At 32.8% G+C, this 16,065-nt stretch overlaps 1 protein-coding gene across 3 annotated transcripts; it reads left to right on the top strand.

Moving 5' to 3' along the window:
* The first annotated feature begins 2,613 nt into the window (after positions 1-2,613).
* On the top strand, positions 2,614-9,249 carry LOC143056767 (tumor necrosis factor receptor superfamily member 1A-like). Of its 3 annotated transcripts, none has more exons than XM_076229915.1 (7): positions 2,614-2,686; positions 4,612-5,129; positions 5,448-5,609; positions 6,142-6,265; positions 6,735-6,880; positions 7,899-8,006; positions 8,711-9,249. In XM_076229915.1, exons 1-7 carry the CDS (start codon positions 2,637-2,639, stop codon positions 8,986-8,988), a joined length of 1,386 nt encoding a protein of 461 aa, XP_076086030.1. In that variant the 5' UTR covers positions 2,614-2,636; the 3' UTR covers positions 8,989-9,249. The 3 variants fall into 3 exon arrangements, with proteins under 3 accessions (XP_076086030.1, XP_076086031.1, XP_076086032.1); XM_076229916.1 differs by lacking the exon at positions 2,614-2,686 and adding an exon at positions 2,761-3,297; XM_076229917.1 differs by lacking the exons at positions 2,614-2,686; positions 4,612-5,129; positions 6,142-6,265 and having other exon boundaries at positions 5,456-5,609.
* The last annotated feature ends 6,816 nt before the right edge of the window (positions 9,250-16,065 follow it).

Here is a 16,065-nt window from a genome sequence, read left to right as displayed (position 1 = left end):
TTTAAAACCAGATAAAGACAACCGTGATCCTCTGATATAAAGAGGAATAGCTCTTATGACTATTCCTTGTAAAATATATGCTGACATTCTAATTGTACGATTGTCATCTTGGCTAGAAGACAACAAATTCTTACTGACGAGCAAAACGGTTTCAGGAAGGATTGTGGCTGTAAGGAACATCTTTACGCTTTAACAACTCTAATAACAAATAGGAAAATTGAACGCAAGTCGACTTTTGCGTGCTTCATTGACACAAAAAAGGCCTTAAACACCGTGAACAGAGAAATGTTGTGATACAAATTGACGGCACTTGGTATACATGGAAAGTTCTTGAAAGGGTAACAGTTATTGTACGTAGATGTTCGTTACGCAGTAAAAATCAATGGGTATATGACATATATGTTTAACGTTAATTTGGGTGTGAAACAAGGATGTAAATTATCCCTGACGTTGTTCTCAGTTTATATGAAGATCTGGCAGATGAACTCAACTCTTTAAATTTGGGTATACCAATAAATGCAGATAGTATGATTTCGATATCATTATACGCAGATGACATTGTTCTATTGGCGCCCGACGAAGAATCATTTCAGCAAATGTTAAATATTGTTCATAAATGGTGTTCGAATGGAGATTAATATGTATAAATTTTGACAAAACAGGTGTAGTGCATTTCAGATGTGGATCCTCACCTCGATCTAACTTTGTTTTTACTTGTGGAAATACCATTGTAAAATACGACAGCAAATATAGATATCTTGGATGTGGATAGATGAACACTAAGACTGGAAGTTTACGGTTAGAGAAGTAAGAAATCGGACAGTCGAGCTTTGTCGGCACTTTATACCAAATTTATAGCCTGTGGCGGAATGGACTTTGATATATACGAAAAATTATATGAAAACCTTGTTCAACCTGTATTGTTGTATGGATCAAGTATCTGGTGTATATCGGAACATAAGCAACTAGAAACTGTTCAAAATAGGGCATATAAAAAAGAAGATGTGGTATGATTGCCAATGAGACAACTATCCACAAAAGACCAAAATGACACAGAAATTAACAACTATAGGTCACCGTACGGCCTTCAACAATGAGCAAAGCCCATACCGCATAGTGAGCTATAAAAGGCCCCGATAAGACAATGTAAAACAATTCAAACGAGAAAACTAACGGCCTTATTTATGTAAAAAAAAATGAACGAAAAACAAATATATAACACATAAACAAACGACAACTACTGAATTACAGGCTCCTGTCTTGGGACAGGCACATACCTAAATAATGTGGCGGGGTTAAACATGTTAGCGGAATCCCAACCCTCCCCCTAACCTGGGACAGTGGTATAACAGTACAACATAAGAACGAACTATAAAAATACTTTTTAGGGGCCTTTAAAAACTCCACCAATCTAGCCGTTCGTGGAGATATGGGATAGGCAACAGTTAAAACAAAACAAAACAACGATCATGGCATTCACGTGTATAAGCTCAACTGAGAAAATCTGAATTGAACTTTTTAATCAATCTCAACATAACAACCAAACAAAAGCTACGAATGGCTTAAGACAAATTAACAGCTATAGTTAAAGAAAAATGGTTAATTGATGTTTTGACGATAAAAATTCTGTAAAGGGAAACAAGCTTAGAACATTCAGAAGGTTTAAAAACAATTTCAAAACTAGTTTATTTGTTAAAACAATCAATTTTCGTGACCATCGACGCATTTTATCAAACTTTCGATGTGGATCGCTTGCGGTTGAGACCGGACGTTACACCAAGCCGACTACTCCGTTATGTGATAGACTTTGTCTTTTCTGCAATGACAATTTTATAGAGACAGAACAACATTGTTTAATAGACTGAAAAATTTGATTTTATTATGAACTGTGATCATGCTCAAGTTTTATTAGCCAAGACATTGCATCTTATGTTTAAACGTAGGAAGATTAATTTGTAAATTTTTAATCATTATTGATTGTATAAATGACCTTAAAGGAGTTTTTCTAATTTTTAGTATCATGAAGTTTATTATTTAAATATTTCTTTTACATTATAGTATATATCTTTTAGTTTGAAAAGGATGAAAGTGTCTCATCTGTCTTAAAGACAGAGATTTAATATGGTTTTAAATGATTTTTATATTGTATATGATGATGTATATTGGATCGTGACACCTTAATAAACTATTTACTTATTGTAAAATTGGATTTTCTTAAAAAGGTCTACACCCTTGAAAATCTTACCTAGAAAACATCACTTTTATGATTTCCAAACGACACATCTTGCTCGAGCTTAAATTTTCCCGGGAATGAAATCGAGCTCTCAGATTGGTTGAGAGTTGAAAAGTTAAAATGTTTATTGCGAAGTTACTACGTCACTTCGACATGCTAGACTTATGAATGAAAAATGTTCAATGTGACAAAATTTTAACAACCACCATTTAAAAATGGAAACAAAATAAATAACTTTGAAAAATGAAAAAAGAAAAGGTTCAAAATTAAGTATCGCACACCAGTTACCATATCATATCGTGTTTCAATCCTTGTTCACGTGGTACAAAAAAATACACCTGTACATGTAAGTATTTAAAGAAGTACATTAATATAACCCTTGAATAGTAATCATGCAATTGATATGTATTTATTGATAGCTGTGGGTGTATTAGAAAGTTCAGTAGAAGAAAAGTAAGAATTTAACTGTAGAAATGTGTATTTTAATTACATGTAATAGCTTTTATTTTATTTTATTTAGTCTAATTTAAACGTAATTTGATTTACCGGGTATATTAAAATTAGATGAATAATAGATTATCGCTTCAGTTGTGATTAATCATTCTATTTTAACACACATCATTATCATACGATTATCTGCAAAATTGGTCACCCTTGAAAATCTTACCTAGAAAACATCACTTTTATGATTTCCAAACGACACATCTTGCACGAGCTTAAATTTTCCCGGGAATGAAATCGAGCTCTCAGACTGGTTGATTAAGAGAATTACGACAACAATGAAAATTTTTTGTATATTTGTTCATTGCTGATGAACAAAGATCAATTTTATGTCGGTCATAATTATATTTGTCAACATTCACTCCTGATTAATCCAAATATAAATATATAAAAGTTTTATATTTAAATTAACGGGTATGTAAATTAGTCATGCATACAGTTATGATCAATGTAGTCAACAGGTATCAATTACGTAGTGTCGATCATTTGAACATTGTTGTGGAATCGATGACAACTGACTTTCCGCAACTTTAAAATCGTTCTCATACTGTACAACTTGCAAGGTAAGAGTTTGGTTTATCTATCTGAATATTGGCCAACTTGAAGGTGTTCTTGGCAGGATACGAAAGTTTCAGGAGTATAACATTGGATGGGTCAATTTAACAAACCCACTTGAATTGAATTCATTACAGGTACATGTATTGAAGGGGCGGATACAGTCATTTTCAAAATGGGGTGCAACTTTATGTCCCAATTCAAATGCTATGATCGGCCAAAAAAGGACGGTTCAAACCTCGGACACCCTCCTCCTGGATCTTGTAAAATTTGAGTGTCTCGTGATCTTATAGTTACCCATAATTGACTGTTTTTTTCAACCTGATTTGTGAATCATTTGATTTGTAATTGAAAGTTTTGTCTTTGTCTTGTTTTTTTATCAAATAAAACAAATTTTGTTAGGTTAAATGACGTAACACAGTTGAACTGCAGGGGCGGATCCAGCCATTTTAAAAGGGAGGGGCCTAACCCAGGACAAAAGTGTGTGTGTGTGGGCGGGGGGGGGGGGGGTTCCAACTACATGTCCCCATTCAAATGCACCGTTCTAAAAAGGGGGTTCCAACCCCCGGTACCCTCCCCCTGGATCCGCCACTGAACTGCATGTTTAATGAAAATCACTAGACCACAAAAACTTGAGTGCACCGTTTTATGTCAGGATAAACTACAACAAATGGAAGTTTTAAAAGACCTTGACTGGCTATACAGCCCTTGCACGGTCGGCCCTGGCTTGCGCCTTTTAAAGGCATGAAATAATTTGATTTTATACCATATGGTTATTGATATGATCAACTGTACGTTGTCTACACACACCCTTTATTACGCTAAATATAGTACAGGGTATTTATGTTTTAAAAATAGCACCATTTGTATAAATAGACCTAGCTACCCTATATAAATTGGGAAACATTATGCTGTGTCATTGTATGACTGTATAAGAGGTACTATCTATTCATTGACGTCATTGATCAAAATTGATTATTACAAAAAGAAAAGAAATATAAGGTTCTAATAATTTTTGTACGTCAGGAGATTTTTTTTAAATAAATTTATTTTAATGTTTGAAATAAATATGTATATATAAAATCCGAGGATGTTTAATAAGTACATGGACACGTGAAACCGGTCAATTGATATACAAATAAAATTGCTCGAAAGAAAATAACGGAACTCGAAAGTAGCTTCTAGTGTAAAGGCGTTACCCCCCCCCCCCCATTCTTTTCATGTATATAATCCAAACCTTTCACAATGCACTGAACCTCAAAATTATTTCAAAAACTATAATACTGTTCAAGATTTAAACTAATTTAATAATTCATTTTTAGCACAAGCCCAGCAACTATGTTTGCCGGATTGCTGATATATATGAGTTTAGTTATCCATATAATTGAAGCATACCTAGCGTCATCTGAGGTGGTTATTCAAACAAGTACAGGATTGCATCATGTGGAAGTAGAAAATCATTTTTTGAAGAGAATTAAACGACAACCGAAAACAACTTTCGGTCCACAATCGACATACAGATCTAATAATGGTCTGACATGCCTCGTCTGTCCTCCTGGTTTTTACAAAAAATCTGACTGCACAACAAATGGAACAATAGTAACGTGTGAACCATGTAAGAACGGATATTACAATAACCAGTACAATATAGCAACTAGCTGTGCTCGATGTAGTGCTTACTGTATTGACAAAAATGCTGTACCGGAAACCACGTGTAACACAACAACTGATATGACATGTCGTTGTAAGGATGGATATTTCAATCATTCAAAGGGTAGTGGTGAATGGATATGTATTCATCATAGTCCGTGCCAACCAGGAACGGAAGTACATACTTCAGGTAAGCAGACATTATATACTGATCATGAGCAATTATTTTGTTCAGTTACTTTGGTTTTTTTTTCTTTCAGTAACAAAAAAATCTACGTGCAGTAGTTCTCCAGCTGTTTCTACTCAAATTACTAGTTCAGACTTCTGAATGATATTTCAAACTTTTCGTTCTATTATAAAATTACTGAACTGTCAGTGGTATTTTCAAATAGTTCTGTAATCGTATAACCACGAAAATTCTGTAGAAAAAAAAACGTGTCTTGTCTTCTAACAGTTCCACAACAATATACAAGATGGTGTCTAATTTTGTACCATTATAACATTTTAGGAACACCTGAACACGATACAGTATGTACCCTGTGTGAGAACGGAACGTTTTCTCCTAACGTGTCACTAACAGCCAAATGTTTGCCATGCTCGACATGTGATGATGATCGAAAAATTCATAAAGCCTGTAATGAAAAAACTAACGTCATATGTACTTCACACGGTGAGTGGGTAATACATTATTCAGCTATATTATATGTCTTGCACTTTAAATTCAAAAGCTCATTCATATGTTAGATATTAGTAGTATTATTACTAGGAGTTGAGGTGGTAGTATTTTGTTAATACTAGTAATAAATTGTTTTATATCTAATAATTAATATTTTGGAAATTAGGAACTTAAGTTCAGATTTTTTTTTATTGAAAAATTAACTGAATAAAGCATATGACTTGTAGAAAACACATTGTACTTTTAGCTCCAGCAAAAATCAACCGCGTTATGTTTGATAAAGTAATGTTCCCCATATGTTTTAATTAACATCGAGCACACAGTTTTTGTCGCCATCCAAGTTATCAAATCACAGTCAAAAGATTATTCCTTTATCGCGCTAGACTTATATTGAAGAATCTAAGAAATGGATTTATAACTAAATGTGTCCTCGCCTTTTAACATGCATGAAATATTTGCCACAGGACGATTAGAAATATTTCAATTAATTAATCAAATGAATCATTTAGCATGTTGCATGTTGTAGATAAGACGCCAATAATTTACATAGTTGCTCCTGTAGTTTTAACTTTATTAGTGATAACTGGTATAGTTATAGCTGTGGTGTGTCTTCACAGAAAGGGGAAACTAAATCTTTACAAAACGGCTGGGTAGGTGTTGCTTAATGAAACTATGTATATATACAAGTATAGTTCTTATACTAATTTTGTATTTATAACAGTAAGCATTATGATGCAAATTGGATGTCGGATATACGTTATTGAGGCAGTGATCCTAAAAAAAAATCTGTTGCATTATTCAGAAAATCAAACCAAATTCATTAGAGGTAACGCAAAACAAATATCTCAAAGATACAAACAAGTTCCAAATAATGAACAGAGTACGTACCAAGATGATAACACACGTTTATAAAACTTGACTGTTTTCTATCGTCCCATCGTAAAACAATGTTTGCTTTGAGTTTCAAGAGTAAATTGGAGAGACTTTAAAAAACAACCATTGAGCCTATTGTTGATACACAAACAATGTAAAGGGTATATTATCTGCAAACACAGAATTCTAAAAATAAAAATACATAAGATTTTTCAAATTTTTACTTTTTTTTCTTTCTTATTTTAGAAGGAAAGTTGATAAAGATTGTGAAACGTATGATGTAACAGACTTCAATAAAAACACGATTCATGAAAAAGAAGAGTTGTTCTGTCCTAAAGTTGAGATCGAAAGCGAAGTTGACACAAAACCATTAGTACACTACAATTCTTCAGGTATATTTACCAATTATCTTGTTGAACATTAATTTTGCTCTTTCATTTCCGTAAAAAAAGATTGAGAACCCTGCATTTCATCTATATAGGCAATACATTGTTTTGTTATATATTATGCTCAAAAAGTGAAACCTTGAATTTTTGTTACTAGACTTGTCCTTTGGTATCAAATCCCATTCAACCCACATCTTTATAACAACTCGTGTGTTCGTATAATATGAAGATAGCGAAATCAGATATCAATAGGTTAATCAAATTGTTGTGTATCTTTTGCCTCTCATTTACAAACTGTAAGATACTGTAGTGAAAATATGTTAAAAATCTTACTATATAAAATAAGAATATGTTGAAGATTTCCAATCGGACAACTGTCCAACAAAGTCAAATACAACGTGGATTTAAGCAACTATGTCACTTGGTCTACAACATTTGACAAAACCCATACCGTTTAGTCGGATATAAAGACACAAACAATTAAAAAAAAAATCAAACAATCAACCTTATTCATGATGGAACAATACACAAAATACAAATATAACAGACAGCGTAAGAACAAAATATAAAAAAGGATTGGAAATAGCGTGTAAAGACAAAAGATATGAAATATCGATATAAGAATACTCACAGTTACTGAAAGCTAGTTCAAAGTCTGATAAATGATCATGTTATCACAGACTAGAATATCAATAAGCAAACCGCCAACGGATTTAGTGTAAAACTGTCATTAACATTCTGCAAAAAGCAATACCTTGTGTGCCAAAATGCCAAACTATAAGAACGGTATCAAGAGTATACAGGACATTTGTTTTTCATAAACGTATAGCAATACATATGTGTAATGTTTAATTGATCAAAAAGAAAACGGTTAAAAAACAATATTGAAAGATCTAACTACGATATACTCCTAAAAACAAGTCTTTAAAAATACGTCTAGACATCGTAGTTCAAGTAGAAGAGTAGTAGTATTAGTTATGAAAACATTAGTCATTACTTTTTTTACGTGTATTATGTTTCGTAGGCAACTCGGACCACAGTGGAAATAAATGGAGCCAGTTATTCACCGAAGTGGCAAATAAGATACAACTCAAGAATTCCATTTGGGTTGATTTCATGAGAATACTGTTCAGTAAGTTTACATTTGTGCTTGTTATTATTGTAGACTCTCTTTAGTATGTGTTATTGAATTCAACAGTTTAAGGCGAAGAGTAAGAATTAATCAAAATGTTTAACGTCTATTGAAAACAACGTGTTTCTTTTTTTTAAATGATAATCAACTGGTCATTGCATCATGGGCTGATTTATGAGAGAATTAGCAATATACTATAGAACTGCTTAGCACCGGTTTTATACCCAATCTCATAAATTTCTATCTAAAAAGATAAAATATTAAAGGAAACACACTGCGTTTGACTCGAATATTAAAATTAACTATGATTGTCAGTTGCGCCGTGATCGTCACAAAATAGCAAATAGAGTTAAAAGTGGCGTTACACACCAAAAATCATCATCATCAACAAAAGATTCTTAATTCACTAGACACTAAGAAATGTTTAATCTTTGAGTTTCATTCTGGACTTAGTATAAAAATTTTATGTAAATTTTTATTCGTGATATTCTGACTCGCTGAACAGATTAACGTGATTTTTCACTAACTAAAAGACCTATATAAAACAAGGAAACTTGGTATGATCGCCAATGACACAATATTCTCAAGACATTAGACGTGGATGTTAGCAAAGATAGATCACCATAGTAACTGATGGATCCAATTTTGTTTAAATACTGCATTTGAGAAATTTTAATTTAACCAAAGACTTCTCTATATTTTAGGTAACGTATATCCAAATGTAGAAGAAATAAATAATAAAATAGATGAAATTCGTATAGACCATCAACATGACGGAGTCAGAGAACAAGTATACCGATGTTTAGTATCCTGGAAGAAAAGAGCTGCTGACGATGCTTGCCTTGGTGATATATTGCAAGCTTTAGATGCTAATGGCATGGACATGTTAAGCAGTCAATTAAAGATAAAATATGCGTCTCTTGATAAGGAAAAACATATAACCGATCCTGAAGATTCAATTTGTCTAAGAGAACAAGACTAACTTAAGAAAAAAAGTTATGCCTCACAAGAAAAGAATACGACATTCAAAAAACTTCATCATAGCGTTTTAGTCGATGCATATGCAACTATGCATTCATGTATGTAAAAGTTTGTCGTTTATTTCTAAAACATGTTGACCGTGTGTCTTTCCATGGATTTTGCCAATAGCAGCTGTCTTTCAGACAGTTGTGTGGTCTGCGACTCGGCAAAGTATGTTTAGAATTAGATGCCTCCATTGTCTTTCTACCATGTGGACATCTTTTCATGTGCTCCTGTCATAAGAAAATGTCCCGTATGTTGGCTTTCTACCATGTGGTCACACTGTGTGTTGTGTTAGTTGTACTCCTGCAATGGAAAAATATCCCGTATGTTGGCTTTCTACCATGTGGACACATTGTGTGTTGTGTTAGTTGTACTCCTACAATGGAAAAATATCCCGTATGTTGGCTTTCTACCATGTGGACACATTGTGTGTTGTGTTAGTTGTACTCCTGCAATGGAAAAATATCCCGTATGCAAAACGTACATCAAAGGATTTTTATAGACTTATCTAGCACAAATTTTAGTTTTGTGAACCCCGTAAATCAAATAGTTTAGAGAATTGATTGAGAGAAAGATTATAAATCATGTTATATTTTTTGGATCAACAATTTTTTTTTAAATCAATGATAATAGAATGAATTCGCAGTGTCATCATTTGGATATGAATAATAACTGTCCAATGTTATAAACTGAAACTTTTTTATATGATACTGTTTTACTTCTCGCAAGAAGTGCAGAAAACGAGCATTCTGCTTAATATGTGTTACAACATATTTTGTTTGAATTATATATATATATTTTACATTTGCCCTGTTAGTAGGCATTTATGTCACAAAGAATGTCCACTTGATATATTTGCAAGTTTGTTCAATAGATTTTATAAATTACATCAGTTTTTCATGGATTTTGCCATCATCATTTTGTTTTATAGATTCTGCCATTGGCATATTCCTTCCAATGGATTTTCCAATTGTTATTTGTCCTACAATTGAGTTCTTCTTAAGTTATTATAAGTTTTGTATCTTGTCTAGTCAAATAATTTATAAATAGATAATTTAATGTGTTTGATTTTTGTTTTTGTTTTTGCAGAATTATTTCACCTAGATAATAATTATTTCTAAGATCTAGAGTTGTAATAAAAGAATATATATATATATATAAAGAATCTGTAATGTTATTAAGCAAATGAAGCTGTACACATTATTTCAAGAAACGATTATGCATGGTACATGTATACGATTCCTGGATTATAGAAAAGAAGCTGACTTGTCATTTAGGGGCCTTTTATAGCTGAGTATGCGGTATGGGCTTTGCTAATTGTTGAAGGCTGTACGGTGACCTTTTGCTGTTAATTTCTGTGTCATTTGGTCTCTTATGGGGAGTTGTCTCATTTTCAATCATACCACATCTTCTTTTTTATACGCGTATTGTCATTAGTCTATTTTGTAATGAAATTGAGAATGGAAATAGGAAAAGTTTCAAAGAGACAAAAAACCAACCAAAGGGCAGAAAACAGCCGAAGACCACCAATGGGTCTTCAACACAGCGAGCAAAATCCCGCTCTCGGAGGTGGGCTTCAGCTGGCAAGTCATCTACCATGACCAACGGACTTATGAACGATGTGGTTAAAACGCATAAAAGTCAGAACATAAAAACACTAAATTAGTACAGAATCCAAAAAGTATTTGATAAAACTCACAATAAAAAATAGACTGAAAATAGGGAAGCAAGAATCAAAAATCATAAGTCGAAAAGAGGCTGACGAAATAATACCATCAAAAACAACGAAATGACGAAAAGGCAAACAACAGTCCACACATCATAAAAAACCTAAATACTTGGCAACACGAATCCCACCAATATCCGGGGTAATATTTTGTTACATCAAGTATATACACACTTGTATAAGAAAATCTATGAAACAACACGAAATGAAAGCTTTTCAAAATAAGATTTCGCTAAGAAAAGATAAGATAAGTTCAGATAAATAATTTATCTAAATGTCGCATATTGATCTATAATGATTAAATTGCAAAACAAGATCATAAAGAAAGGGTTCAATACCCAGCCTATAAAGACTTATGAGACACTGTATATATATAAAATAAAGCTATAATAATAATAATGCTAAAGGAAAATGTCTTTTACACAAAGGCAAAGTCATGTTTTTAATGATTTAAAACGTATTATATATGTACACACCCGAAATATATTGCCAATTGCATACAAGGTCGTATCGTGAAAGTTTGAAATAAAAATACTGGTAGTTTTAGTCTCCTCCCTAAGAAGTGAGGCTAGACATAGGCATGCAGTTGGCGGCGGCGTATCATTGATTTGTTAAGTTTGTGATTTTAGGGAACCAATTATATTGTCAATAACATTTGGTATGCACTTGTTTTAGCGTTAGCACATCCTATATTTTCTCCCTTAATCATGATCATGGTCTATTTACTTTTAAAATCTCGTATTGCATGTTTAACATATTAAATTTTTTGAAAAGGTCAGTTTAAGGATGAAAATTAGTAGTGGGTCAATTAAGTTTGGTATGCAGCTGTATTGGCAGAAACAAGTGGAGTATTTGGTTATACACATTCATTCATGGTTCTTTGACGTTGCATATATTATATATATATATATATATAAAAAAAAAAGAGAAGATGTGGTATGATTGCCAATAAGACAACTCTCCACAAGAGACCAAATGACACAGAAATTACGTACGGCCTTCAACAATGTACAAAACCCATGTCGCATAGTCAGCTATAAAATGCCCCAAAATGACAATGTAAAACAATTTCTTGCATAGTGTAAAGGTTTAAGCTGTCATTTTAATTTTAACATTATAACTGTACCATCAACATTGTGTAAATACTAGAAATTATACTGTCAATGAGTCAAAAGTTTATTGTGTGATCGTCCTGAACATGCATGGAATATTTGTCACTGGACGTTAAGTAACCAACCGATTGATAAAATACATACATTGGTTGAATAAGATACCACATACAACAGCCCAAACCGGTACTAGAAAGACCAAGGCTAATTTTCACGTTCAACCACTTTACTGATTTGGAAAGTAAGGCTTTTTTGATCCAAAAATAAAATTCCATTGATGAATTTCATTTTATAATGGTTTAACGGAAGAAAAGACTACGGTATAGTCATCAAAATGAGTTGTTCCTCTGTGAAAAAATTTCCATAACGAATACAGAAATCAAGATAATTGCTTCCTTGTAACAATTGAGGAGATGCATGACTTCCGTTGACCACAGTCCAGATGGAACAGTTTGAGAAATACTTAAACATTTGCGTTAATTTGTTTTTTGTTTTTGTTTCAATTGATCAGGGCAACTGTATGGGGTGATAAATATGACCTATGCTGGACCGAAGCTTTCAGGTCCTTATGATATTTTTGAACTATTTGCGGACTATGTTCCTTCCATCTTCCGCAAACAATCAAAACATATCATAAGGACCTTAGAGCTATACTTTCCACAGCTAATATGACCTATGTCGGACCAAGCTTTCTTTTATTATTATTTTTTTAAATTACTTATGAAATGATGTACCTATCTTTTAAAGATCAAGTACATGTAAAACATATATCAAATTAAATTATATCTTGAAATGTTTACTTCATTAATTCCGCGTAAAACCCTATCACATTTAAATGTTTATACATTTGATTTAATGCATTGATTGCTATACAGTGTAACTTTACGTAAGGAGGGTGCAGTTTATTTGGTAGTGACCAGGGTTTCCGCTGGCGGTCGCCATTTTCGCAATTTGCGAAAAAATAATAATTGTGGCGATTAAAATTCGTCATTGGCGAAAGAATTTGGCGAAAGAAATATATAAAACGATTTATTTTCAGCCATCTTGTTTATTTACTTTTTTCGAGTTTCTCTGACTTTACCGATCAGACAATACTCGGAATTCACCTTGAACGCGTTAAGATTTTGACAGAAAATCAATAATCAGCTGATTGCATTCATAGATCATTCGTAGCTATCGACATCAAATTTAAGGATAATTAATAAAGGTGTTGATTGTTATGATATAACAAAATGATATGATTAAATGGCTTCTGTCACATGTCATAAAAGGGAACTATTAACCACTTTGCGACGCACGTGTTTGAAGCAAAATTTTTACGCTGCCTCTCCTTCTTTTAATGATAGTCCAGAAAAGAAAATTGTTGTTATGACGAAAAATGTTCAAAAGCAAGAAAGGTCTCTGATTTAAAACTTTATCATTTAACTTTCATATAGATCATTGATTTGAGTGGGTACTCCAAAGTCGTTTCAGTGACACACGTGTTTCAAGCATATAGTTTTACTTATTTACGATGGTCTAGAAAAGAAAACTGTCGTTATGAAGAAATCTATTCAAAAAGTTTGGCATGAGAGTAACCCTTCAATGTAATGACTACACCTTACACGAGGGATCAATTCTTGCTTCGTTTTGTTGTAAAAACGACTTCTTATTTAGGGGAGGGGGGCTGGAAAAAAGGAAAATTTTAAAAGAAAAATATATTGTGTTACTTGGCGAAAAAAATAATAAAGTGGCGAAAAATATATTGTTTTGGCGAAATAGGTGGCGAAAAAAATAATTGACCCAGGGGAAACCCTGGTAGTGACAATATAAATATTTGGTTTGCGGATCTTGGCTACTTGAGCACAACAAAAGGTAGGGGTTTAAATTATAATTTGTCATTATCATTAGATTTAAATTTATTATTATTATCATTATTATCATTATAATTATCGTTATTATTCCTTTTATATAATCAAAAAATTCTTTTATTTATTATCGATAAATGGGGAGATTATATGTATACCACATCTTCCTATTTCTATCTGTAACAAAAACCTTGTTATTGTTATCACGGAATTTGGATAGGCCTTCTTTTGAAAATGATATCGCCCAAAAGTCTTATGAAAACACAGTTTTATACTTGAATGTACATTTGTATATATATGATATTGCTTGAATGTGTTTTAATTTTTGTACTTAGGTATATTATTAAATATACTGGATAAAAGAGCGATAAAAATTGAAAATACTTTCAATCTGTTTATTTCTAAGATAAAACAAATATGGTAAAAGACACCGCGTCATATATATGCAAGTCCACTAAAAGTACTACATGTCTATATTATTGTTTGGGCGTTGTCATATACAGTGTATATCTAAATTTAGAACTGGGGTCTTTCTTGAAACTATTTATACCTATTTCCACTAAATTAAGTATGGCTGTTGTTGTATCAACAAGCAAACACGTTGACGTTTAATATAAATCGAACGGAAAAAAAATGACTTAACGTCCAGTCGCAGGTATTTCAAGCATGTTTAGGGCGATGACGGACAAGACAGTGGCGGATCTAGAAATTTTCATAAGTGGGGGCCCATTGACTGACCTAAGAGGGGGCCCGCTCCAGTCACGCTTCAGTGATTCCCTATATAAGCAACCAAATTTTTTCCCAAAAAGGGGGGGCCCGGGCCCCCTGGGCCCCCCCCCTAAATCCGCCTCTGCAAGAAAACTTATGCAAGATAATATCGATCGGACCCAGTGAAAGTACCTATAACAATTAATAATATTTATTCCTCCTTTTATCTTTCTTAATTCTATTCATTTTGATAATGATTTTGTCAAATGTGAAAGAAATCTGTTAAAAGATTTTACAATTGTTACAGTATCTTTTCATGTTCCGACAAATTTTGAGTTGCGAACGAAAATAATCGTTCATATTGTTTTCCTTTTAATTAAGAATTGAATGCTTCGTTTTGTAACTTTATTGGGGTGTAAAAGCGTTGACCGAAGTACATTTTGTATGAGCGCAGAAGCGCTTCATTCTAAAAATGTGCGCACGGTCAACGCTTTTGCAACCCTATGAAGTTACAAAAAGAAGCATTCAATACTTATAATTACATTTTTATGCCAACGAACCATCTAGTTTTACCCTTGTCCGAAATTCCGTCATTCCGTAATTCCTCAACAAACCATTATACTGAGGTTTTTTCTATACGCCTTCAGATATTATGCTGATTTTTTGGTATGTGAGTTAACCATGATGAGTTAAAGATCAAGTTTAAGTTTCGTTCCGCTCCGCTCCAATAATTTTTGCCGAAATTACAGGCTTTGGACTTTGAGAAATTGTTGAAAATCACAGTTATACAAATTTTTTTCTAAACGCCTTCAGATATTGGGATGATTTTTGGTATGTAAGTTAACCATGATGAGTTACAGATCAAGTATAAGTTTCGTTCCGCTCCAATAATTTTTGCCGAAATTACGGGCTTTGGACTTTGAGAAATTGTTGAAAATCATAGCTATACAAATTTTTTTTTTACATTTTCGTGGAAACCGTGTATATTTAATATTTAATTTAGGTTAGTTGGGAGGCGGGGCTTATTTCATACACGGTTGGTAGTGGAGTTGCGTCCCTTTATATTCCATTTAAGGTAATAAGAAGGCGGGGCTTATTTCATACACGGTTAGTAGTGGTGTTACGTCCCTTTAGAAAAATAAAACAGTACTGAGAAAAAAGTCTTAAAGGTTTCAACAGACGAAGAAAGTGATGATAAAGTGAAATAAATTCATAAAACACATTTAATGCCTCGTTCACACGTACCTTTAATTCGAATTGAATTCGAATCGAATGCGAATCGAATTCGCTAATCGCGTTCACACACTCTTCTTTTTTTAATTCGAATTGATTCGAATTGGCTAATTCGAATTAAATAATTCGCATTAGAAATACGTTTCGAATGCGAATTAGTTAATGCGAATCGAATTCGAATTACGTGTGAACTCAGCATTAATCTAACAAGTTGTCATTGTTGGCATCTGTTTTTGTAGGATGAAAGGAAGTAGTTTTTTTAATCATGTTAATGCTAACTGTATTGAAAACTTGTCTGGCGTATATACAAAATTTAGTCCTGGTATCGATGATGAGTTTATTTGCTCACTTTGATAGGTCACTAGTCTAAATTTTACACGTTAAGCAGTGGCGGATCTAGAAATATTTATTGT

Source organism: Mytilus galloprovincialis, chromosome 13 (assembly GCF_965363235.1).
Source record: "Mytilus galloprovincialis chromosome 13, xbMytGall1.hap1.1, whole genome shotgun sequence".
In the NCBI taxonomy this organism is placed as follows: domain Eukaryota; kingdom Metazoa; phylum Mollusca; class Bivalvia; order Mytilida; family Mytilidae; genus Mytilus; species Mytilus galloprovincialis.
This window is presented reverse-complemented; position numbering and strand designations above follow the sequence as displayed.

Excerpts from the sequence above, each read along its gene's own strand:
- LOC143056767 (XM_076229915.1), top strand. The coding sequence starts at position 2,637 with ATGTATTTATTGATAGCTGTGGGTGTATTAGAAAGTTCAGTAGAAGAA. Across the intron at positions 6,266-6,734 it reads AATCTTTACAAAACGGCTGG|AAGGAAAGTTGATAAAGATT; the intron begins GTAGGTGTTGCT and ends TTCTTATTTTAG. Across the intron at positions 8,007-8,710 it reads TTTCATGAGAATACTGTTCA|GTAACGTATATCCAAATGTA; the intron begins GTAAGTTTACAT and ends TCTATATTTTAG.